Source organism: Pogoniulus pusillus, chromosome 1, assembly GCF_015220805.1.
Source record: "Pogoniulus pusillus isolate bPogPus1 chromosome 1, bPogPus1.pri, whole genome shotgun sequence".
Classification (NCBI taxonomy): Eukaryota; Metazoa; Chordata; class Aves; order Piciformes; family Lybiidae; genus Pogoniulus; species Pogoniulus pusillus.
Window position 1 is genome coordinate 11,123,095 of NC_087264.1, and position 25,691 is coordinate 11,148,785.

Here is a 25,691-nt window from a genome sequence, read left to right on the forward strand (position 1 = left end):
TGGTGTGTCTGTAAAGTCTTGCATAATTTTACTGTCCTAACATACTTTTTTCTTTTAGAAAACTCAGGAGACACACTGAAAGTAGAATTTTATTACAAGGATATTGCCACTTTGGACTGTTTTCAGAATCAGATTTTGAAAGGTCTTAAGACCCAAATGAATGTGGAAATGTGTTTGTTTTGGAGGCTGGTTTTGCCTTGAAGTTCATGGATATTATTTTAAAAAAATAACTCTTTAAGAAAGAAAACTTCTCTGTATTGATATTTTTTAGCTTTTTACTTGAGAGAGTTTTAGGAAACAAGCTTTCATAGAGTTGAATGGGTCTAAAATAAACGCTGATGAGATAATCCGTGGCTACCATATTCACCTAGGAACCTGTGGCACCTACAACAGGGTTACATTAGGTGGTAGCTGGACATATTTTGGCACTGTAACTCTTAGGGAATTGCCAAAATGGTCTTGTACATATAAGTGAATTGACTGGTGTAAAGCATTAATAGGCCTTTGGGAATCTAATTTATACTTGTTAGTGTCCTTAACATACCTTTTTGTTAAGTCTTATTTGCATAAGTAATGTTAAGCACAGTAGCACTTTTACTTCAGTGCCTGTGTCATCTTGGGGCATCTTAATAAGATGTAACTTGTAGTTGTGCAGGTCTCCATGAATTTTGCATGTAGTACATCTTCTCTGCACTGAAGAACACAGACTTTAAAGTTTTTTGCAACCACTTCACCCTCTAAAAGAGGAGATAAGAATACACTGGATTGTTTTTCAATGTTGTTTCACGGCACCTCACACAAAGTGTTTTTAATCATTCTCATAAATGGTTTACTGTTCCTTTTCTATCCTGTCACTTTTTAACTGTTATATCCAGTGAGCAAAAAGCTTTCAGATGGTTCTTTGGGGTTTAATGTATTATTTGTCCTAGATATTGGGCATGACTTATTCAGAAATGTGTAATAAATACACAGCTTTAATTTCTGATTGTTTGCACAGTTGACAGATTAACAGATGACAAGGTGATGGATGAATTCTCTGTTCTAGATGGGTGTATGGCTGCAGGTGGGATCTCAAAGGTCATATGTAAATGCTTGTGAGCTCAGTCAAATCCATGGAGACGCATAATTTTCTACCGGTAGACAGTGTCCTGGTTTAACTCAGAGACTTTACTACTGAGTTGTCTTTCCTGGTAGTGGCTTTAGATACAATACTTGAGTCTTCTCTCTTTTTTTTTTTCTCTGGGTGTAGATATTCTGTTCTTTTGATGAGTGGCCACCTACTGTGGCTAGAGTATGCCTTTATTTTCCTTGCTTTTTTTCCCCTGGTGTGCTCAGATAAAGAGTATCAGCCCTCCACATGGGATTTTGATAGTTCAGTCTATCTGCCACAAAGGTAAATCTCTGTCAGTCTCTGTGCTCTGGAGGATGTTTACTAGTACAGGTTTGATAAAACTTTTCATTTTACAGGTCATGAATTCTGAATCTCAGTGCCTCTGCAGCTACCACAAAAACTTTCAGTGAGCAGATGAAGCCTGAAATGCCTCCAATTGCAGGTGCCAGGGAGTCTCACCTCTTCCTCTGTAGAGAGCCCTGACCTACTGCATTCTGCATCCTGTAAAGTATTTGGATGCGCAGGGAGGTGATCAAATTGGCTCCTACACCTTGTCCAACAGCGTGCTAATCCTGGTGCATGGAAAGGCATATGTTGTGACACGTGGAGGCAGATTGCTCACAGTTTACTCAATTCCTGGAGCAGCAGGAAAGCAGGCAGAGTAACCGTGGGCTGCCAAGTTACAGCCTGTTAGGTAGACGGAGAATCAGCGCAAACCTCCGTATTCCCTGCTATAGAGTAAACTGCTCAGTAACATTGTCTCCTATCCTAGCAAAGGTCTTAAAGAGGCAGCTTTCTAGCTTACTTTGGGTTATGGCAGATGTGCCTAACGTTTGCCTGTTTAGTTATTGTGCTCCAGCTCTGTAAAGAGTGTTGTGTTTGCCACAGTGATTCCAATGTATGTATTCCTGCTGATCGATCTTTGGACGGTGTGATCAGTGTTGGGGGGGTTCATCTCCCTGCATCTGTGGACTTTGCACAGGGCTACTGCACAAGAGGCTGTGCAATATACACTTCCAAAAAGCCTGCTAATGAGAACAGGTGACTCAAAGGAGGGTTACTTGTTGTGGGTTTCTCTCTCATGGAGTGCTTCTTCTCAACGAACAAAAATATCATATAAAATGAAATCAGATTCTTAAGCATTATGGCTTAGCTTCACCCATTCACTCTGAGCACTTCGAAAGTTTGGCATGCATCATTTACAAAAGAGCAGTTCCAGAGCTGTGAAAAGCCCTATATGTCTTAACTCTTGTCCTGTGTCTTGTATCTTGCCCTTTTCCCACTTACAGAAACTGTTTGAAGATTTTTTTAAGAGGATCTGTCACTGTGCACACAGTCCCTGCTAATGCATTAAGGACAGACAGATTCTATGCATTAATCCTGTATTGAAAATGTCTTCAAAATATATCCCCAGAAGAAACTTCTGGTTTGTTTCTTTTGGTTTGTCCTTTGGCTGTGGCTGGACACCTGATCATGGGCCAGAATCAAACTGGCTGAGTGCCAACACAGAGCAATTTGCATCTCCTCTGTAGACTTTCAGTGCCCGTCTGGATGTGGTCCTCTGTGACCTGAGCTAGATTGTATGGTCCTGCTCTGGCAGGGGGTTTGGACTTGATGATCTCTTTGGGCCCCTTCCGACCCCTCACATCCTGTGATCTTGTGCTGTGATCTCCATCTAAGTTAACTTCAGTTCATTTTGGCCATATCTCTGCAGCATTTCCCACAGCCAGTCATCTGTGCTTCAGCTGATAGGGGTGCAAGCTGAACTCAGCCTTGCCTGGCTGAGCCTGCCAAGAAAAGCATTAGCTAAGCAGAAAACAGCTTGTAACTGAGCACAAAGGTGTGCATGCATTAAGTATCCACAACTTGATACAGAAAAGATAGAGGCACAGTCAAAACAGGGGAAAGGGGACCAGGCAGACAACTGCCTGAGGTGACTCGGGAGCAAGTGCTGCACTGCTTGCTGAGAAAGGTCGTTTTGTCTCCCTGCGTTGTTGTCTGTCTTGTTTTGACTGAGGTGCAGAGCAAATGCAGAAAGTCATCTGTATGGCCTTGACATTTTTCTGGTTTGTGCCACTGCTTTGTTATGCTCAGAAAGTTTAGCACTTTCAAGGTTATGTGTTGGACTTTTGTGTATATCTCAGCCCCAGCGAAACAGAGATATTTGTGCAGCTGGCTTTGCAGTTCCCCTCTCCCTAATGTGCAAGCCAAGGGACAGAGAGGGTGAATGCTGGGGCACCATTCTAACAACAGAATTTTCTGCTGAATCACAGCTGGGAGACAGAATAAGACAAATTCTTCTTCTGTATCTATGAAGGAGCAGGGAGCAGAGGTGACGAGACCTTTAACCATCATCTACCTCTTTAGCACTGGCTGATGCATCTGTCTGATGCCATACAGCATGATAGCATTTGTATTGCTCCATTTACATCAGAGCTTGACTGTTGTGGCCTGCATTTCTTGACCGTATTTTGAACACAGCTAATGCAAGTCTTGCTGTAGCAGAAATCCGGCTGCATCCGTGAGTATCCCTCGAAGACACTGGACAGCATTTCTTACCAGTTTCACAAGGAATGGTCTTATCAGAGTTCTTAGACTTCACCTGGATATGCACAGTTCATTCTTGTTCTGACAAGCCTTCTTTTGATAACATCCACTCTGCCATAGGCTGCAGATAACATAATAAAATGGACTTCCAGCTATGACTTCTTTTCTTTTCAGGCAATGTTATCTATTTCTGCACTGGCAAAATTTTTGGATTGTGGGCCTTGAGGCTGCAAGACTGAATATGTAAGATACCAACTCTGTTTCCCTGAATTTTGGCAGCATTCAAAAGATTAGATTCACAACTTAACTTCCATATCTACCAAATGCCTGTTTGGCAAAATAGTTTTCTTGAATGTCACACCCTGATTCTGGATTCAGCTCAGTGGGGCTATTCTGTGAGAATAAGTAGCTTTCTCCTCCTGCAGTGGATTCAGGTCCAGCCAAGAGACACCTTGGGTTTTGGTACGAGGTAGAACAGTCCTTTAGCAGTCATGACTGCTCTTAACAAGAGGTGGCTATGGGAAAAAAAGGAATGCCTGCAGTGTAAGGCTTATTTCTTTAAGTTGCCCTTTATTTGATGTCTAGCAGGGACAACTGAGCCTATTTACATGACAGTAGCTTTGGTCACTGTTGCACATTTGGGTTATATGTGCTCAAATGTCATCCCTTTGCATGGGAGTGCAGAGGTAAGCTCTGTGTCTGAGCACCAGTCCTGCACTTTGCTTGCAGCTTTCTGATTTCCCCTTAACTGTGGGGATTTAAAAGTTAGCAAGTCTCTTCTTTTCAGCTTCTCTTCTTTGTTCTTCTCATGTTCTTTTTCCTTCCAGCTCCCTAAGGGGAAAACCAAATGTCACTTGCAGTTCACTGCTGTGTACTACTTTTATTGCCTCAGTCTTGTTCTTTTTCAGAGCATGAACCCAGTCGACCAACTTCTTATCTGTTTGACAGGCTGTGAGTGTTGTCCCGGTGACCAGCATAGTTGCACTATCATCACGTACAGAAGGCAGCGAAACAGATGCCTCGGCCTGTGGGTGTAGCTGTGCATGCAGATGATACGCAGGTAAGTCACTGGGATACATGAAGATAAGGTCCAAGTCTTGGTCTATGTATTTGAAAGATGATTCAAAAACAAAATGGAGAAGCATGCAAAGTTAATAGCTGTAACATAAGAAAGGAAAATGTGTGTAGGAGTTGCAAATGCTCAGTTCTTCTCAGCTTCTGATCTGTGTACCCATAATTTACTGCATTTGTACTTGAGAGATGCTTGCCCACCAGCCTCCTATCTTTTTGCTTTTCTTTTTCTACCCACTCCATTTCTTACTTAGGTTTGTGGACATGAGAAAGAATAGTGTTAGTAACACTTCTGAGTTACATTTTCTGTCCAGTCACCATGCTTAGCCCATTCATGCACACGTTTCTGTACAACATTGACTCCAGTTCACTAATTACATGAATTGATCAGACCGTTTTTGTGGTGCCCTGATACAGATTGTCTCCTAGGTGGTAACAGACAGCCCTGCTTTGAGCAACATACAATCCTAGTGGAAGACAAGGAACAACAGATGGAAAAAGACGGTCAAGGGAGCCCAAAGAAACAGTGAGACTCTGTTACTCAGCACTTAGGCAACGGTGTCAGCACACCAGCTGCCTGATGCTTGGGACATCTCCTGCAGACTACACAGCATGTTGGGTTTTTTTGAGTTGGCTGGCTCACTTAAATATTGTCAACTTTCAGCCATCGAAGACAACGTGGGATTGGGATAACCTAGAAAAAACCCTCAAATCCTAGCTAGTACAGGCTATATAGAGTCATAGAGTCACCTGAGTTGGAAGAGACCTCTAAAGGTCATCCACTCCAACCCCCCTGCAGTAAGCAGGGACATCCTCAACTAGACCAGGTCATCCAGAGCCCTGTCAAGGCTCACCTTGAGTGTCTCCAGGGATGAGGCCTCAACTGCCTCTCTGGACAACCTGTTCCAGTGCTCAACCACCCTCGTTGTACATAACTTTTTCCTAACATCCAATATAAATCTACTCTTCTCTAATTTCAAACCATTGCCCCTCATCCTATCGCTGCAGATCTTTGTAAACAGTTCCTCTCTGGCTTTCTTGCAGGCCCCCTTCAGGTACCATAAGGTGGCAATTAGGTCTTCTTGGAGCCTTCTCTTCTCTGGGCTGAGCAACCCCAGCTCTCTCCCTCAGCTTGTCCTAATAGCAGAGGTGCTGCAGTCCCCTGATCATTTTTGTGGCCCTCCTCTGGACCCTTTCCATCAGTTCCATGTTCTTCCTGTATTGAAGGCTCCGGAGCTGGACACAATACTTCAGGTGAGGTCTTACCAGAGCAAAGTGGCTGAATCATCTCACTCGGTGTGCTGACCATACATCTTTTGATGCAGCCCAGGATACAATTTGCCTTTTGGGCTGCAAGCACATGCTGCTCATGTCCAGCTTCTCATCCACTAGCACCCCCATATCCTTTTCCTCAGGGCTGCTTTCTTTCATCGCCCAGCCTGTATTGATAATGAGGGTTGTTCTGACCCAGGTGCAGGGCATAAAAAATGCAGGTGCAGATGTGTTAGGGGATAACAACCTGTTCAGATCTTTTAATCTGGGAAAGTCTCCTAACAAACCTGCTGGGTTTTGTGATGGGTGGTACAGCTTTAATGTGCTGGAGCTCAAGTGGGACACAGCTCAGAGGCTTCTGTGCCTTGTGTTATGTGTGTGGTGGCTTGGTGGTTGTTATGAGGAGTAAATTCAGTTAACCCCTGACCCAGCTAATCTTCCATGGCTGACGAAGACTTGAAGTCTACAACTACCTGAAGGGAGGCTGTAGCCAGGTGGGGGTTGGTCTCTTCTCCCAGGCAATCAGCTACAGAACAAGGGGACACAGTCTCAAGTTGTGCTGGGGTAGGTCTAGGCTGGATGTTAGGAGGAAGTTCTTGCCAGAGAGAGTGATTGGCATTGGAATGGGCTGCTCAGGGAGGTGGTGGAATTGCCATCCCTGAAGGTGTTTAAGAAAAGCCTGGCTGAGGCACTTAGTGCCATGGTCTAGTTGATTGACTAGAACTGGGTGACAGGTTGGACTTGGAGATGATCTTGGAGGTCTCTTCCAACCTGGCTGATTCTGTGAATGTGGTTGGTTTATTATAAAAACTGTCCTTTCTAGGCACTTAAGTACCAGCCATAGCTCCACAGACATCATCAGAATACTGTACTAGACTAAAAATCACAGGAAGTTATGCCTGATCAGCTGCCTGTCTGGTTTTGCTTATGTATCTGTGCTCTTATCATTGCCCTTGCCTATGTTGGCTTGTCTGTGACCTCCAGAGGCCTTGCAGCAGATAGAATGCTCCATCAGACCATTCTGTCTGCTGCTTACATCTGTGTATCTCCAACCAACCTGCACTGGGGGGATTTCTGTAGGAGGCGTTGGGAAAAGGGTGCTGCAGATCTGCCGATCTGTCTCTTGGGAAGGTCTCCAGGGTGGTACTTCAGAGTAGGCTGTGTTTCAGTGTTGGTCAGTAGGGAGAAGGGATATGCTTGTGAATGATGTGACTCAGCCTCTGTGCTAAGGCTCCTGATGGGATATGCCATGTCCTGCAGCTGCAGGATCAGAGATCTGCTGACTGAAGAGGAGAGGTTTAAGGGTGTTGTGGGATGGAGCTTCTGTCATGTAAAATTCATGCTGCTAGCAGGCAATTTTAAATAAAACATTACCTTCCCTAAACGAGACACAAAGTCTTCACATCCTGCTTGTAAGGAAAAAAACCCCACACCAACCCAAAAACACCCAACAAAACCCCAGCCCCCTGAAAATCCCCACCCCCCCAAAGAAAAAAGAAGGCATAAAGAAATAATGTTTAAAGAATGAGAGAATTCAGGACTGTCTTCTATGTGCCAGTCTGATGTGACCCTGAATCTGCTCTCACAGCAGCTTTGCACTTGAATGACATTTGCATGTTGCTCATGAGGAAGTGTAGCAGTGAGGGGAGCCTCAGTTCCGTTAGAGAAGAGGACTCATGCTTTCTGATCAGAGGACTTGCCTTTCTCACCTAACAGCTTCAGCTTCTTGGCTGGCTCCATGAGCTTCAGTGACACATTGCATGGTTCTCGTGAGCAACAAAGCAGACCTGCACCAGCTCTCTTGTTACTGGGCAGCTGATAACCTGGCTCCCATTCCACTTCTCCTTCTGCTTTCTGTTTGCCTGCCCACCTGTGCCTGTCGTCCTGTGCTCATTAGTACTTTTTCTGTTACTGAGATCAGATTGTTTTCCTTGGGCTGCTCCTGATTCATGTAGGTATTGTATATTACGACGTTTCCGAGGGACTTGTGAAAGTCCTGTGTACCTTGAGCTAGTAAGGCACGAATATGTGGCCCTTCCCTTGTAACACGAGTTCTTCCTCTTTTGGGAAGCCTGATAAGTGAAGAAGAAGCTATTGTTTGTTGTTGTTACAAAATGCTCTTGAGATAAATGGGAATCTGGCACCAACAACTAGCTGTGTAGTTTTGGGAGGGTAAGCCAAATGCCTGAAAAGCAGCTTTTGTTACTAATGAGTGCAGTGAGTGATTGCTGCCTTCAGTTCTTTTTGCTGGTTATAACAATAAGAGTATGCATGTGTCAGTGACTGATAAACTATGGCTTATTTTTGTATGAGCTGACCCCCAGAAGAATATGGTTATGGAAAATACAATGCAACATTGCATATGATGTGTTGCAGCTTATAGGTAGCAGAAGTGATCCATGTGTGAGTCTTCTGTGAGGGACAGGAAAAAATACTGGGAAGTTTGGGGTATAAGAAGCTGTCTTCATGAAGTTTATGCCAAAACACTGGTATTCTTGGGAGCAGTGTTAGACTCATGGCATCACAGCTTCAGGTGATGACACAGTGACACTTGGCTAACCCTCCAGCCAGCTTGTGTCACCCAGGCCATTCCAGCAGATTTGCAGGATATGTTCCATGTTCTTAAAACACCCCTGAGCATCCTTACATATGGTTCTCACTCACTGCCTCTGACACACAGTGGCTATACACGTAAGAGAGCTTAGCCTTTCCCATTTGTGCTGTTCCTATTTGCAGGAAAATGGTTTTATTGGGTGGGATTCACCTAGACAGTACCAACAGTTAGCTCAGAGAAGGCAGACCACCTGGGATAAGAGCTTCAAGCCTTGAGATCAGTTACAAAGGACAGATGAAAATATCTTTTCCAAATTTGAGCATATGCAACATCTTGATGGATTGGCAAAGTGGTGACTGGGACTCCAAGAAGGCCCCAGTTTCTGGGGCAGCAGTTCCAGAACAGGAGCAGAGACAAACAAGCTGTCAGCAAGCACCAGGCTCTCATAGAAAGCACAAACCCTTCTCTTTCCACTGTGGCAGAGGCAGCCTATCTCCACGCTCTCATCCTCTCTGCAGCAAAATTCTTGCACAGATTTGAAGCCAAGAGCTAGCGGTGGCTCCCAGCTGTGCAGAAGCCCTGTGCTAGTGGTGGTGTCATGGAGAGACAGGCAAGCAGGATTCCCAGGCAGGTGACTTACCAACCATTCAGCTTATCCTGTGCCCTTGCAGATCATCTACATCTGGATATTTTCACATGAGACCTGTGGGCCTGGAGGCTAGTTTCTGACACCTTTTGAGGTGGTTAGTTTCTACAAATTCAGGCTGTAGTTCATCTGCTCTGAAATGCATGCTTATGGATGCCTCAGCTACTCATTTTGATTTCCTTCTATTTTTGATGGAGAGAATTAGGCAGTGCTGGTGTGCTGCTGTCTTAGATGTCTTCATTTGCTTGAGCGGGAAGGCACTGCCCATGCCTTTATTCTAGGTATAAAAGCAGTCTGGATTCTCACCAGAGACACTTATTCACACTGGTCATGCAAGGTTAGTAAAAGTATCCACATCACCAGAACATGAATTGCCTCTTAACTCACACACTGGGCAAAGACTCTGGATTCCCCACACAAGCCAGATGAATACCAGGCATATGTACTGTCCATAGGGGACCTATGGCAACCCATCCTGGCTTGGTTGTGTGATGGATATCTGTCAGGGTTGTGACCGCTGATCTGCTGAATGAAAAGCTGGTAGAAGAAGAGATCTCAGAAAATAAACTTAAATCTCTGCACAGGTTTTCTGTTGCCAAACTTGGCTGTCCTGCTGACTTTTGTCTATTTGCTGAGATTTTGGGTTTACCTTTTCTGCAGTTGTAAGTGCAGTGATTTCTATCCTTCAAACCCTGTCAGATTCCCACTTTGCATAACCCTCTGACAACATTTCTGCTCTATAGCATAGAATCATAGAATCAACCAGGTTGGATGAGACCTCCAAGATCATCTCCAAGTCCAACCTTGTTGTGGAGGCAGGAGTTAATGTGTGGCCGAGTTGGGAATTTTATACAAAAATAGTTATTTTATTTTCCCAAAAACCCGCCCCCAAAACTATATATATAAAGATTAATTTAGTTTAATTAGCAGGTTCAGTCGTATGAGAATTATCTACAGGGATACCATCAATAATCTGACTGTTTTGGAAGTCAGAAGTTGGAAAAGGCTTTAGCTATTAAATTATAGCAGTTTTCTTACTAATAAAGCGGAGCCAAAATAACTCACGATCAGGCTGACTTGCTTGTGGTCTGTCTCTCTTTCTCGCTCCCTTTTCAGCGGCTGTAGGTGGACCATTAAGAGTCGTTAAGCTTGCAAAGGTGTCGATGGCCTTTGAAGCTTTCTGTATCCAGCTTAGGCGAGGGAGGGCGGGGGGGGGGGAGAGGGGGAGGGAGAACTCTCTGGTGAGCACGAAGGTTCAGGCAGTAACCAAGTCCAAGGCGGGAACCCCCAAAGGCGGGAAGACCCCAATATTTATACCCTCACTAGACAAAGGGCAGAGTTACCACACCTTAGGTGCAAAAGTGCACAGCCAATCCCAGCTCTATCCCAGCGTGTGCACTGCACAGGGCACTCCTCGTGTGGGCAGGACCCCTTTGCTCACTCCATTCACGCCTGCGGGGCAGGCAAGGGGGGGAACAAGGCGGCTTTCCCCCTCCCATTCAAGCCACGGAGAGAGAGGAATTTAGGGGTACACAGGACTTCCAGGACAAACCTGTCACCCAGCTCTAGTCAATCAACGAGACCATGGCACTAAGTGCCTCATCCAGGCTCTTCCTGAACACCTCCAGGGACAGTGACTCTGCCACCTCCCTGGGCAGCCCATTCCAATGGCAACTTCCTCCTAACATCCAGCCTATATCTCCCCCCAGCACAACTTGATACAACTGTATCCCCTTATTCTGTAGATGGTTGTCTGGGAGAAGAGACCAACCCCCACCTGACTACAGCCTCCCTTCAGGTAGTTGTGGACAGCAATGAGGTCACCTCTGAGCCTCCTCTTCCCCAGGCTAAACACCCCCAGCTCCCTCAGCCTCTCCTCATAGGGTTTGTGTTCCAGGCCTCTCACTACCTTTATCACCTTTCTCTGGACATGTTCCAGCACCTCAACATCTCTCTTGAATTGAGGAGCCCAGAACTGGACACGGGACTCAAGGTGTGGCCTGACCAGTGCTGAGTACAGAGGTAGAATAACCTCCCTTGTCCTACTGGCCACACTGTTCCTGATACAGGCCAGTACATCATTGTCCCATGTCACCTGCATCACTGTCTTGGTTTTTTTTTAGCATCTTCGTGCTCTTGGCTGGTTTGGTTTGCTCACTGCAGAAAGCAAAGGTCTCAGACATCCATGAGGGTGGCCAGCCCTTCTGTCCATCTTAGCCACATACCACCATTGTTACACGACTGAGTGGCATAGGATGTGCTTTCCATCTCCTGGAGAACTAGTTGATGGAGAAGTGTCCTGTGTGGTTCATCAGTGGGACATGGCATTGCCTCATCCAGGCCTTCCTAGCTTCCCCAGCATGTGCACTCTGTCTGCAACTGGATCCCATCGTGCCCTAGCATTGTATGGCTCAGTGGACCTTTCTGGATAAGTTCTTGGCATGACAGAAACCAGCAGCCCTTGATCCAGCATAGCCTCACTGCTGGAAGCCAGGGGCAGGAGCTGCCTCTGAGCTGCCAGAGAGCCACGAGTGGCTCTGGAGCAGCAAGTGAGCCACCCTGCTGTGTGATCCTGTCCTCTATGGCTTTGGCACATGTCACCCTCTCCATGGAGCCGTGGCTGCCTGGCCTGCTGCTTTGCTGAAATGAGGACTGCAGTCCTTTCCAGACTCTGAATTGAGACCAGAGGCTTGCTGGAGCCATCTTTGTGCTGATGCAGATAAAGCTCTTTTATGGCTAAAGGATGCCACCACTTTCCCTTAAGTTTATATCCTCTTTTCCTCCTTCCTGTCCCCCTCTCCCATGATATGGATTCATGAATTTCTGACTCAATGGTGGGAAATGCTCTCATTCAGGCAGAGAATCTGGGTCAGCTGTTTGTAAGAATAGATCAAGCCTTCACTGAAGGCAAGGGACAAGACTTCAGCGGGGTGGAGTATTTTCCTGTCTTGTTTATTATGAGCTCCAAAAGTTGACAGGCATTTTGTGGACAGCAGCTATAGCTCCTGTCCACGTGTCCAGAGAAAGGCAACAAAGCTGGTGAAAGGCCTGGAACACAAACCCTGTGAGGAGAGGCTGAGGGAGCTGGGGGTGTGCAGCCTGGAGAAGAGGAGGCTCAGGGGTGACCTCATGCTGTCTACAACTACTTGAAGGGACATTGTAGCCAGGTGGGGGGTGGCCTCTTCTCCCAGGCAACCAGCAGTAGAACAAGGGGACACAGTCTCAAGTTGTGCCAGGGAAAGTATAGGCTGGATGTTAGGAGGAAGTTCTTGCCAGAGAGAGTGATTGGCATTGGAATGGGCTGCCCAGGGAGGTGGTGGAGGCACCATCCCTGGAGGTCTTCAAGAAAAGCCTGGATGAGGCACTTAGTGCCATGGTGTAGTTGACTGGATAGGGCTGGGTGATAGGTTGGAGTGGATGATCTTGGAGGTCACTTCCAACCTGGTTGATTCTATGATTCTCCCTGCCAGCTAGAAGCAGGCATTACTGATTCAGTGCATGACAGGGGAGGACAAATAATATTAAATGTTAATTGTGATTTAAAAGTATTCTTTTAAAGTAAGATGGAGCACACAGTAACAAAGACCTGTGCCTCTGTGTTCAAGAGGATCTAATTTGTGAGCTGTTACATTATGAAGACAAAGCTTAGGTTTTTTTTTCCCCTTGTTTCACACTTATAAATATCTGCTTTTACATGTGGCTTCTAATTATTTAATTGTATATGCAGATTACATAGTCGTTTGCATGTTGTCATCAATGACAGCGACTAATAACACTGACAGTTATTTCCAGGCACATATGGTGATGCCAAAGATTTTAAATATCAGTCAGTACCTGTCATACATATCAATATCTCCTGATCTCTTCCCTTAAAAATGTTAGAATAAATTAATATCACAGTGTACATCTGCTGCTTCTTGGAACTAGCTGTATCGTGGCAGATCTGTTGTGTTATGTATTTAGTCTAAGACTACAGTCCAGCTTGGAGTTTCTGATTTAGCTGTGTGTGATGGTCCCCTGAGACTGGGAAGCAGAAGGAAAAATAATGTTAATATACATTTTCACAGTTGTATTTACACATCAAAGGGTGGGGGAAAGCAAGTGCAGACATGAAGGACTCGGGTCCTGCTTGTATATCGCTGTTTTGATCCAGAAGGTATTTTACAGCTCTTTGACTTTCCCTTTATGTAGACCTAAATGTTTACCTAGGGTAAAGTTAGTAGGAATCAGGGTTAGGGAGTGCCCTGTTCATCATGAAAATCAGTGCAGTAGTCTTTTTCCTGATACAAACTAGGTTTTGAGCAGGAAAGCTTATGTTTTGCTGCCATTTATGCATTTTGCCTGCCTGAAATGTATTTAACTGTGAAGACTGTGGTAAAACTCAAGGAGACCTCAGTGGACATGTAACTGTTACTGAACGTGGAACCTCTCCATTAAAACTTTGCACAGAAAATACCACTGAAACCCATTCATTGAATCAACCAGGTTGGAAGAGACCTCAAAGATCATCCAGTCCAACCTGGCACCCAGCCCTGTCCAATCAACTGGACCATGACACTAAGTGCCTCATCCAGTAATTTTTTTAATACCTCCAGGGACAGTGACTCCACCACCTCCCTGGGCAGCCCATTCCAATGGCAAATCACTCACTCCATGAAGAACCTCCTCCTAACATCCAGCTTATACCTCCCTCAGCACAACTTGAGACTGAGTCCCCTTGCTCTGTTGCTGGTTGTCTGGAAGAAGATACCAACCCCCACCTGGCTACAGCCTCCCTTCAGGTAGTTTTAGACAGCAGTGAGATCACCTCTGAGCTTCCTCTTCTCCAGGAAGAAACAAGCTTCGAGTCAGCTGCCTTAAAAGCCAATGATTCCATGCTATGTCAAGATCAGTTGTTTTAAATTAATTTACAGTTTGTGCCATTTTCAGATGTTACTGACTCCAAGGCATTTGTTGTCGTGTAGCCTTGGAGCATGCAAACAACACTCCACACCATTATTTCCTGCTCATTAAACAGATGTGTACTGCTAAGAGTCTAAATAATCTCTCTGAAGCTAAAGGAAATAGTCAGTTATTTAAATCCTGTTGGAATGTAGCCTTCAATGCCCTTTAATTGATTTGAGTTTCAAAAGTCTCAGCTCTTGACATGTGTGGGAGATCTAAGGTCCTGACAGTACAGGTACTTTGCTTGTTGGGGATTGGAAAAAGCTGTGGCTCCTGTTTTAATTTGCTTGACATTTGGGAACATCCTTACAAATTGCCAAATTTTGGTACCTCAAGGACCACATCCTTCTCCTCGGTGGGGGAAGGCTTGCTGTGAGTGATGAACACTGGCAGAATGGTTGTGATGAAGGCGGTAGAGGAGCACTGCCAATGTGCTGTGCAGCTCTCGGGAGCTGGGTTGCCGTCTCTGATTCTTTATATAGCGCTTCCTCCGCTTTGCTGAGAAGTGGGAAGCAATGGAAAGATGAGCTACATCCTGATACTGGTGCCAGATGAATGCATTGTAAATACTCTTCTCTTTCTTTTACCTTGCCTCTATCTGTTGCCTTACCTGCCAAGATTTACACACCTCTTGCTTTTTGGTATTTCCTTCATTCCTGTAAGAGAAGAAAACGTTGAAAACTCTTAGGGAGCTTCCACAACATGTAGTGGTGCCAAATTTTCACAGTATCACCAGGGTTGGAAGAGACCTCATAGATCATCAAGTCCAACCCTTTACCACAGAGCTCAAGGCTAGACCATGGCACCAAGTGCCACGTCCAATCCTGCCTTGAACAGCCCCAGGGACGGCGACTCCACCACCTCCCCGGGCAGCCCATTCCAGTGTCCAATGACTCTCTCAGTGAAGAACTTTCTCCTCACCTCGAGCCTAAATCTCCCCTGGCACAGCCTGAGGCTGTGTCCTCTTGTTCTGGTGCTGGCCACCTGAGAGAAGAGAGCAACCTCCTCCTGGCCACAACCACCCCTCAGGTAGCTGTAGACAGCAATAAGGTCACCCCTGAGCCTCCTCTTCTCCAGGCTAACCAATCCCAGCTCCCTCAGCCTCTCCTCGTAGGGCTGTGCTCAAGGCCTCTCACCAGCCTCGTTGCCCTTCTCTGGACATGCTCAAGCATCTCAATGTCCCTCCTAAACTGGGGGGCCCAGAACTGAATATTCCCTCTAAATGCTTTTCTGGTTTAGGAAGAAAACATGGTGATGCTTTGTAAATGTTTTATCACCATGTATTTGGGAGGCCTGCTTTATTCAGCCCAAACTCAAACTAATAAAAATTTTATGCTCCTCCTTGTGCTCATGTAGAGCTCCTCTCCAGGGTAATTTTCTGAAACAGCTTCAGAGGATGATTAACTCTCTCCTACACCCTTTTGGCTTCCATTCCTGGAGATGTTGAAGAAAAGCCTGGATGAGACACTTAATGCCATGGTCTAGTTGACTGGACAGGGCTGGGTGCTAGGTGGTCTGGATGATCTTGGAGGTCTCTTCCAACCTGGTTGATTCTATGATTCTTGCTGTACCAAACCCCTCACTGTTGCTATCTAGCTCCAGTGTTTAGGGATTACAAAAGACTTTCAAAAGTGACCTTAAGACAATGTGATGTGGCATCTTGGATATCCTGAGCTTTGCCAGGGCTAGTGGCTAAACCAGCTCCCTGCCTTACTGTGGGGAGGGAATGGATTCATACTCAGATTGTCCGGAATTGATAACAGGATTTGCTGTGCTGAACATTTTTGAAAATGTGATTCTTTTAGATGTCTCTATAAAAGCTGCTGTCTCTTCTCTCACCTTCTCTCCTAAATAACATGTTTGCCATGTCAGCAATGAAGATAATGGCTCTGAGCTATGTTGTTAACATATCCCATCCTATGTAACAACTCCTTTGGCAGTGCAGGTGCATTGGATGTTCTTGCTTTAGTTTATAGCCAGAGATACCTGCCATGAATGTTGAGTGAAAAAATGCTTGCGTTTTGGTCTTGTGTCTTAAATGTGCCCAGCTCCTATTTTGAGTCTCAGGATGTCCTTGAAGCCAATCTGTATTTAACGATTTTTAACCTCCAGATGGTGTGTGGCAGATGTGCCTTTGGAGCCATGGTGGGGTGAAACATGGGAGAGTGGAAATTACACAATCACTGGCCTCTTGCAGCAGCAGAAAAAACATGCAAATGATGTAATGTGGATTTTCAGTCCCAAATCTCTGCACACGATGTTCTGTATAGGGCAACCATGGGCTATTTAAACACCCCCAGGGAGTGCCAGCAACCCAGAGTGGGGGGGACAAGGTGAGAGAACAGGGTGTGGTGAGGCAGTTGGTGTGGGCAGGGAGAAGTCTCTCTCCTAGCTTTAGGGTAGGTCAGCAAGTTCAGCGGATCTGCAGCTCATGAAGCAAAGTGCTCAGGCTCTGCTAGCTTGTGGAGTGGGCTCATCCTGGCAGATGAAGTTGCCAAGCCACTACCTCTCATATTTGAAAGTTCATGGCAGTCTGGTGAAGTTCCTGCTGACTGGAAAAGGGGAAACATAACCTTTACCTTCAAATAGGGGGGTTAAAAAAGAGGAATACCCCGGAAACTATAGGCTAGGTGATTTTACTGCTAGAAAGAATTGCTGAAAAAGCACATAGAGGACACCTGTCAATCTGAGACAGGTGAAAAGACTTGAATAAAATAATTTTTGGCTTGTCTGTCCTAACAGAAAAGGAATACTCATCACACAAGCTTTCAAAAATTAACCTTTCTGGATAACATCATGGGTCATCTTGAAAAGAGAGATGGTGGCAGTTGAGGTAATGCATTCTTTATCACACTAGCAGATGATATCCATAATTTATTTCTCAGAAAGATCTTTCTAGCCCAAAGATGTCTAGCAACATTTAAGTTGTAGTTCTCCTTTGGCAGGCATGCCTCTGTAAGTCTTCCTTGGATTACTCCTCTCATAGCTCATAGGATTAGAAATCAAGCTGTCAGGTGTCTGCTTTTCAAGGGATATGATCAGACTGACAGCCCATTACGCTGCAGTGCTTTCTGAGAAATAAACACATCCCTTAGCTGCTGTTCAAGACTTCGACTTCCTGAGCACTGAAGTGAAAAGGGTGGATTCAGAGTAGAGGAGATAAGACTTGAACTACCTTTGGAATATATTTTTTCCATGTTTTTCTGATCTTTTTGAGGCAGAGAGTCAGGTCACCCCTCCTTCAGACACCTTGGCACAACACTCTGCTGTTTGGCATGGCAGACAGGAAGAAAGAGACCTGGGGGTACTGGTAGATAGTAGGCTGAACGTGAGCCAGCAGTGTGACCAGGTGGCCAAGAGAGCCAATGGCATCCTGGCCTGTATGAGGAACAGTGTGGCCAGTAGGCCAAGGGAGGTTATTCTTCCCCTGTACTCAGCACTGGTCAGGCCACACCTTGAGTACTGTGTCCAGTTCTGGGCCCCTCAATTCAAGAGAGATGTTGAGATACTGGAATGTGTCCAGAGAAGGGTGACAAAGTTGGTGAGAGGCCTGGGACGCAGCCCTGTGAAGGGAGGCTGAGGGAGCTGGGGGTGTTTAGCCTGGAGAAGAGGAGGCTCAGGGGTGACCTCATTGCTGTCTACAACTACCTGAAGGGAGGCTGTAGCCAGCTGGGGTTGGTCTCTTCTCCCAGGCAACCAGCAACAGAACAAAGGGACACAGTCTCAAGTTGTGCTGGGGGAGGCATAGGCTGGATGTTAGGAGGCAGTTGTTGGCAGAGAGAGTGATTGGCATTGGAATGGGCTGCCCAGAGAGGTGGTGGAGTGGCCATCCCTAGAGGTGTTCAGGAAGAGCCTGGATGAGGCACTTGGTGCCATGGTCTAGTTGACTGGATAGGGCTGGATGCTAGGTTGGACTGGGTGAGCTTGGAGGTCTCTTCCAACCTGGTTGATTCTATGATTCTATATTGTTTATAAAGAGATGTATATGGTTAGAGAACAGGGTCAGGCAGTATTCCTTCTTTGCCTGCTGCCCATAGAGGACTCTGGAGGCCCTGGGCAAACATACATTTTGTCAGGCTGCCTCACTTTGAAGCCCAGGCTGTTTTCCCTGATAATTTGTTCTCTGTGACTAAACAGGAAAATAACCTTCAAAATGAGGTGCACGCAGTGAGGGGGTGGAGCTGACGGACTCCATCTCCTGTCTGTCCTGGGTCTGTGGACCTCATCCTATCCCCGTGTCCCCTACAGGTGCCAGTGCTATGCCGAGGTCTACACCCCCATCCCTCCACACCAGTAATGTCAAACCAGTTGCTGGCTTCAGTGAGTAGGAGTTCCCAGCTTGGTACCTGTTTCTTTACTGAAAACTATGCTGCTGCTTCAGGAACTGTTGCTTTATTCTACTCTCACTACACAGAGAGGAAATTTTATTGCAGAGATTTTTAGGGTTACTTTGAACATTCCTATTGGTTAGACTTCTACAGTTCACTCCTAAAGTTTTGGAGATTGTGTGATTTACTGATTTATCACTGCCACTGTTGCTGTCAAAAGGGGAAAATATCTTCTATAAAAATAATGCTTGTTTTACTCTGAAAAAAAAAAGCAAGCAAGCAAGCAAACTAAAACCAAAACCCAACCTTAGAATTAGGCAAAATCCCCAGGAACTAGCTAAAAATGTTTCAAGAGAATGGCAAAGTAGGTTACTAATTAAGTGAAAATTGAGGTCAGTTTGGAGTGGGGCCCTCACAATCAGGAGGAAGACACAGGCAGTGCAAATTGTACGTCACAGCCAAATGAGTCTTGTTTATGTATTGAGGGCAGGAGAGGAGACAGTGTTCAACTCATTGGGGAACTTGTTCTTAGGACTTTGGAGCAGTGTCTGAGACTGCTGGGATCATGCAGCCCGTCTGTCAATCTGTCTGTCCTCTCCTAATAAACCACATTCCTCCAATTTCAGACAAATCTGGTGCAGGAGAGGTCTCAGATTAGCTTCTACAAAGTGGGATGAAACTCAGTGACTAAGTGAGGAAGAGCTACTCAAGTGAACACACTCACTAAGAGAAAGGAAGAAATTTCCTTCTTTCCCTTTTGTGACAGCTGTAGCCATTGGGCAGCAGCAAGAGCTCCACATTAGCTCCAACTTGCAGCTCTTTTACCTGTTTGGGATAACAGATGTCAGGGAGGTGATGGGGTGCAGTTTGAGGCAAGGAGGCAGTGCAGGGGAGCAGCTTTGTTTCAGCAGTTACTATGGGAAAGGTTGCTTGTATTAGATATTTATGCTGCTTTATTTGCTCTTGCACACACATGAGTTAGCCGTAGAGTAAACAGGGGATTTGGTGAGCAACAGAGGCAAGGAAACTGTGTGTATTTTCAGACTGAGCTGCTGGGTGGAATGTCTAATACATGCTGAATTCAAGCCATGTTTTATTGCTCAGCAGGAGCAGTGAAGGTCTGTCCTCTTTCCTCAGCAATTCATTTTCATGAAGTGTGTGAGGATGTGCTATTTTGTACCAGCCACCCTCTGTCACTTTGGCTAAAATTAGCTTTAAAATTGGTAAAAAATGCCTCAAGACCTACTTGAGGGCATCAGGTGAGCATGGACATCCACACAACCTGTGGCTGCATTCATGAAATCATTTAGGAAATGAGGTTATCCTTAGGAAACAGGAATGAATGTATGTTTTTTACAGAGCGAGAAAGAGCTGATTTTGCATAATTGACAAAGTAATTTCTTGCATATGATCATTATGGTAATGCCAGCTGTAATGTCAAACTGGTGAGAAAGGTATTTTTGGCTTGTTTGTTTGCTCTCACTCCCAAAAGCCTCCCTTTCTTACACTACAGACTGGCTGTTCTTTGATCACTGATGAAATCAAAGATGCTGTGTGTGTATGGAAGAACTCATTACTGGCTTACACCATAGCTTGCAAAGTTCTTTTGCATGGATTTCTATCCGAAGGAATCTCCATATTTCTGTGCCACACACTGCATGTTTTATCATTACAAATTAATATTCCTTTATGCAGTCTTTCATTGCTTTGGTTCAAAGTGGTGGAGAGTGCCAGCATGTTCTAGAAACAAGGAAGGAGTGGAAAAACTCAGATCTCTCTTCAGATACTGCAAATCCAGCCTGTATATTAGGATTCAAGTGTGTTTCATGTAACAGATGCTACTGAGCACAAGATTTCCATTGTATATGCCTGACTGTGTTTATGTGGAGTCCTGCAAAGCAAGCAGGGGCATCACTGCATTGCTGGAATCGGAATATTACTGTAACTGGACTCTTGCAAAGTCATTTCATTTGAAGTGCTAATAGGCTGACTTAATCTCGTTAGCATCCAGACCAAACAGCTATTATTCAAGTCAGGCACACAGTCCAATTATTATGAAGCAATTTTATTGTTATAGGGTAAAAAAAAAAAAAAAAGGAGGAAGCAGCAAGATAAAGAGTTAAGTCAACAGAGAAATAATATAAAAACTTATCTGAGATACTCACTTGTTTAGGGAAAAATCCCAAAGACAAAGGAGATACAGTTTCTCTGAGGTAGAAAGACAGAGTCTTAGTGACGTGGAGAGGCTGTGGGCTTTTCCAGCAGCTCCAGGCAAGAAGGGAAACTCCTGAACACTGAGCATGTTCCCAGTAAGACAAACTGCTCCTCTTTTGCTGTGAACATAACAAGGGTCAGGGCAGGAAGGAGAATGAGCCCCTTGGAGAACATCACACTGTGGATAAATAGAGGCATTGAAATGCCAGGAAGGAGAAGGGAGCAAGCTTCCAAGAAGTGGCTTTTGAGCAAAATCATTTGGTACACCTGACAATGGAGATTGTTCAGAAGCAGAACTGTGCTTGCTATGGTGCTGTGTCCTTGTGGTTTCCTACTGGCCTTCTTAATGCTTGGAAGGACTCCCCTTGGGTGGATATCTCAGTAGCCCATGGAAGGGGCAGGTGGAAGGTAGCAGTTCCCTGGTTTCCCCTCAAAAAAGTACGGTTCTGAACAGCAAACAATCTCTTTTGAACTGTGTTAACACTTGGTGAAAGACCAAGTTTGATCTTGACAAATTTCAGCTCTTCTGCTGTAAACAGGTAGCCTCCCTGGAGACTTTGCTTGTCTTGGCATCAAACTATTCATGGAAGCACTGCAGTAGAAGATGTTCCTAGAGATTGAAATCCTCCCCACGTTTTAGCTGCAGAACTTTAGCCTGAGCGGTAACATAGCATTAAGAGACAGAGGGAAGAGGACTGTGCACCCTGTATGTGCTGCTAGGCACTTAGACCCAGGAAAGCAGGGTGCTATTAGTTTTGGCAGCTGTTTTGTGGCATGTCCTCTTCTGGTACAGTGAATTCAGTAAAGCTACCCTTCAACCCTTGCCTTTGGACAGTAGTTGTGGGCAGAGGTATGCAGAGTGAGTGGGGGTGGATTGCTGCTCCTGTTGCAGCAGGAGGTGTGGGGTGTCTCTTCATGCTTCTGATGGACTCAGCATGCACAGTCAGAAAGACCACCCCCAACTTGCTGTTCCTTCATAGGGTCCTCATAGCTGACTGTTCCTCTAGGCAACCACCTGCTTTGCCTGTACACACACATTGCTCTGGTTCATGGGCCAGGTGACGGTAGAACAGACGAACCACTTGGGGTTTTGGTGCTGGAGTGCTCATATGGGGTGTACCCTGAGATCATTCTCATCTTGGGGAGTGTCTACCATGGCTTTTGTTCAGTGGATTAAGGTGGGCCATGCTATGAGAGATGTTCCTAGCCTCATGAAGCAACATCTCTCTGCTTATTCACTTCCCTCTTTCTATAGGCTCATGTTGTATTCCTTTGAAAGAAGCTTTCAGCAGTTCCCATACATCATGTTGCCCTAGTTTAGAATCACGGAATCGTTTAGTTTGGAAGGAGTTCTTAACATCATTGAGTGCAACTATTAAGCTCTCTCTGCCAAGTCCACCATTAAACCATGCCTCTACGTGCCACATCTACATATCTTTAAAGTGCCTCCAGGAATGGTGATTCCACCACTTCCCTAAGCAGCCTCTTCCAGTGCTTCACAACCCTTCCAGTCAAGGATTCTTTTCTACTATCCACGGCAGACTCGCAGAGAATTTTGCCTGCAGGACTGGCACTTTTCCTTCCACAGAGAAGCCTAGGGAAATGTTTTTTTGTTAGAGCTGGGCTTGTTGGAAAAAATGCTGATGAAGTGAAATGTAAACACATTGTGTTAGAATTTTCATGGGGAGATATTGCTGAAGGGTTTCAGTACGCCTGGAATGCATCTCTGCAGTGCTAACCCTCTGGCATCGTTCTGTATTCACATACAGTGCAGCTATAATATTCCAATTCACATACAGTGCAGCTACAATATTCCGAAGGAAACATTTGCACTTCAGCCAGTTAAAAAAATTAAGGTAGAAGTGGAATGTACATGAATGAAGCCTCTCCATTTCCAACATTTTTCACAACCTTGGGAAACACTGTATTTTGCAACCTCGGTATTTTCTGTTGGCAGCAGCTCAAATGTGTGACCATTACTGGAATTTCTGCTGGTTCTTTGAAATGAGATATATTTATTTCCTCCTGTAGTTACTGTTGAATCAAACAGCTCCATGATAACATGCTGATGGAATTAGGCACTGAGTAAAGGAGTCAGAACAATATATTTGCATAGTGTCCAAGCAGGAAAGCAGTGGACTTTCACTTTCATCATAAAAAAAGTAGATCTTGGAAGAAGCCACAAGCATTAAACCCAGAAAGATGACTGCACATACTGAGATTAATCCAGGTGCTATGTGGAAAACTTGCCTCTTAAATGCACACACCTCAAAAATGATTCTTGAATAGTGTATGGGTTTTAATCATTACAGCTGTAACAGCTAAGACAAGACTTTCTTCAGCCTGTGGAAATCTTTAAGTTCTTGATTTAATTTTTATGTTAATGGAAAAGATAAATAAACCTCATTTTGTAACTATCTAGCAAAGAGAGCATGATAAAGACATCACTTTAGCTTATCGCAATTCAAGAGAGAAGTTGAGATACTGGAATGTGTCCAGAGAAGGGCAACGAAGCTGGTGAGAGGCCTGGAACACAGCCCTGTGAGGAGAGGCTGCGGGAGCTGAGGTTGTTTAGCCTGGAGGAGGCTCAGGGGAGACCTCATTGCTGTCTGCAACTACCTGAAGGGAGTTTGTAGCCAGGTGGGGGTTGGTCTCTTCTCCCAGGCAGCTAGCAATAGAACAAGGGGACACAGTCTCAAGGTGTGTTGGGGGAGATATAGGCTGAATGTTAGGAGGAAGTTCTTCACAGAGAGAGTGATTTGCCATTGGAATGGGCTGCCCAGGGAGGTGGTGGAGTTGCTGTCCCTGAAGGTGTTGAGGAAGAGCCTGGATGAGGCACTTAGTGCCATGCTCTAGTTGATTGGACAGCACTTGGTGATAGTTTGGACTGGTTGATCTTGGAGGTCGCTGCCAACCTGGTTGATTCTATGATTCTATGATCTCCAAGCAGAGTGTCTTTCTCAAAGCAGTGCAGGGATTTGTTAAATATCTTTTGAAAACATGATCTCCTGGAGTTAAATGATACTTCTGTGTAGGAATTCATTCTGAGGATTACAGATCAGAAACTTTAGCAGCTCCAGACTCACCAGTATGGTCCTTGTGCTGAGTGGGCATAATCTCCTTTCTCTTCACTGTGGAGGCTGGGTGTTGAATAGACCTGTAGGTGCACGGGCACATTGGACACACAGCAACATGCACAAGTTTATGGTGGACTGCTGTAATGTTGTGCCCTTTTTATGTGTGAGTCTAATAGTGTCTACAGTTGCTGGAAAACTGCAGAGACCAGAAGGCTCCTCAGAATGGTGCTGCTAAAGCATGAAAACCATCACTTCTTTTCCAGGTCTTCCCTCTTGGCTAACACTGGACTTGCTGGGAGGTGGGGAAAAAATTGCCTGCAAAGATAGGTATGATCTTCTTGCCAACAAAGAGCTCAGGTGCAGCCAGCACACAATAGGGTCGTTGGCAAGGGATGTATGCTTCATAGAAACTGTTAATAATCAACTTCCTTAAACTGATAGTACTGCCACTGAAACAGCTGTCAGTACACAGGGACGTTTTAGTCATCTATAAACTGCTGAAAATCCCTCTGGCTTTCCCCCAGTGCTTGTGGTTAGCTTGTGTGTGAAGTATTTGATGTTAGTTTCCTAGAAGAGAGAGAGAGAGATTACATAAAAGGGCTGGCAGCCTATAAAAACATCCTCACTCAGCACGGGCATGAACCAGGTTAGACTTCTTTGAAGGCTTCTATAAGCTGCACAGTGAAAAAAGAAAAATAAAAAAGAGAAAGAGAAAAAGAGAAAAAGAAAAAGAGAAAGAGAAAAAGAAAAGGAGAAAGAGAAAAAGAGAAAGAAAAAGTAAAAGAAAAAAAGAAAAACAGAAAGAAAAAAAGGTCTTGGAAGAAATTACATCTCTGGGAAACAGCCACCCAAATCACCTTGCATAGAAGTGTTTCTTATGTATTTTGTTTTGTTTTGTTTTGTTTTGTTTTCTAATAGTATTCCCAGCTGGACATCTGCTTGTATGATGAGGAAGACAAAATATTCCTGGCTACCCTTCACGGAAAGAGGCAGTGAGTGGGAGAAAACAACTGGGGAAGACACAAGGATGCTGCCCAAGGTCACACATGAGGAGGGAAAGAGGCAGGAATCAAAGAGGAGAGGGAAGCTGAAAGCAGTGGCAGGCAAATTGCTGAAGGCCATAGCTACTGGGAAAGAGGCATCAAAGGAGAAGGCTGGTAGTGAGGATGTGGCAGAGAATTTGCTGAAGATGGAAACCGGTCGGAAGGCAGCAGAGGGAAAGACACCTACAGGTAACCTTGAAGTTATCTCTGGGTCCAGTTCTGCAGCTTCTCTGCCTCTCCCATCCTTACAGGCTCTTGGTTTTGTTAGCTTCTGGAGTGAATGCTTTCACACTTTCTTCCTTCTCAACCTTTGCTGAGCTCTTATCCTTTTTGAACTCCACCCTTGCACTTCTGGAGACTTCTGTATTTCACTTTCTCTTTGCCTCACAAGTGTTTCTCTTTGCTATTCTTGGTTTTATTCTTGCAAAGACTCCTGATGTGTCTTGTGAGATAGATGATGTACCTGTGACTGACACCTTGTTGGGTATGTCTGTACTGTTCTTCCACAGATGAGGAGGAGGAGGTAGGTAGGTTGTACGTGGGCTAATTGTACCAAGTACACATTTCCTATGCATTGTATATATTGAGGCAGGGCAAGTGCAGCTTGCTAGACCCTTCCTGAGCAGCTTGCCCATTGCTTTGCTGAAGTCCTTGTACCAAGCCTTCCCCATTTTGTGTCATGTTCTTCCCTCCAGTCTTGTTCATTCAATTCTTACTACACAGATCAAGTGATTTCATAGAGGAAAATTGGGATGCATGTGAAATGTAATGGAATCTCATAGTCTTTAGTTTTTCATTCTATACCCAAACCTGCATCCTAAATCAGTTTCAGAGTCTCACTGCTTCTGGCCTTGCTTAGCTTTCCATGTGTTCTCATCCAGTTT

At 45.1% G+C, this 25,691-nt stretch overlaps 1 protein-coding gene across 1 annotated transcript in view; it reads left to right on the top strand.

Annotated features, from left to right (window-relative positions):
• LOC135173187 (uncharacterized) overlaps positions 1 to 25,691 on the top strand; it is a 57,615-nt gene that overhangs the window by 4,834 nt on the left and 27,090 nt on the right. The window contains exons 2-3 of the mRNA XM_064145688.1: positions 4,607 to 4,718; positions 24,683 to 24,996. Of these exons, the coding sequence (XP_064001758.1) occupies positions 4,702 to 4,718; positions 24,683 to 24,996 (331 nt within the window). The 5' untranslated portion in view covers positions 4,607 to 4,701. The remainder of the gene's footprint in view (positions 1 to 4,606; positions 4,719 to 24,682; positions 24,997 to 25,691) is intronic.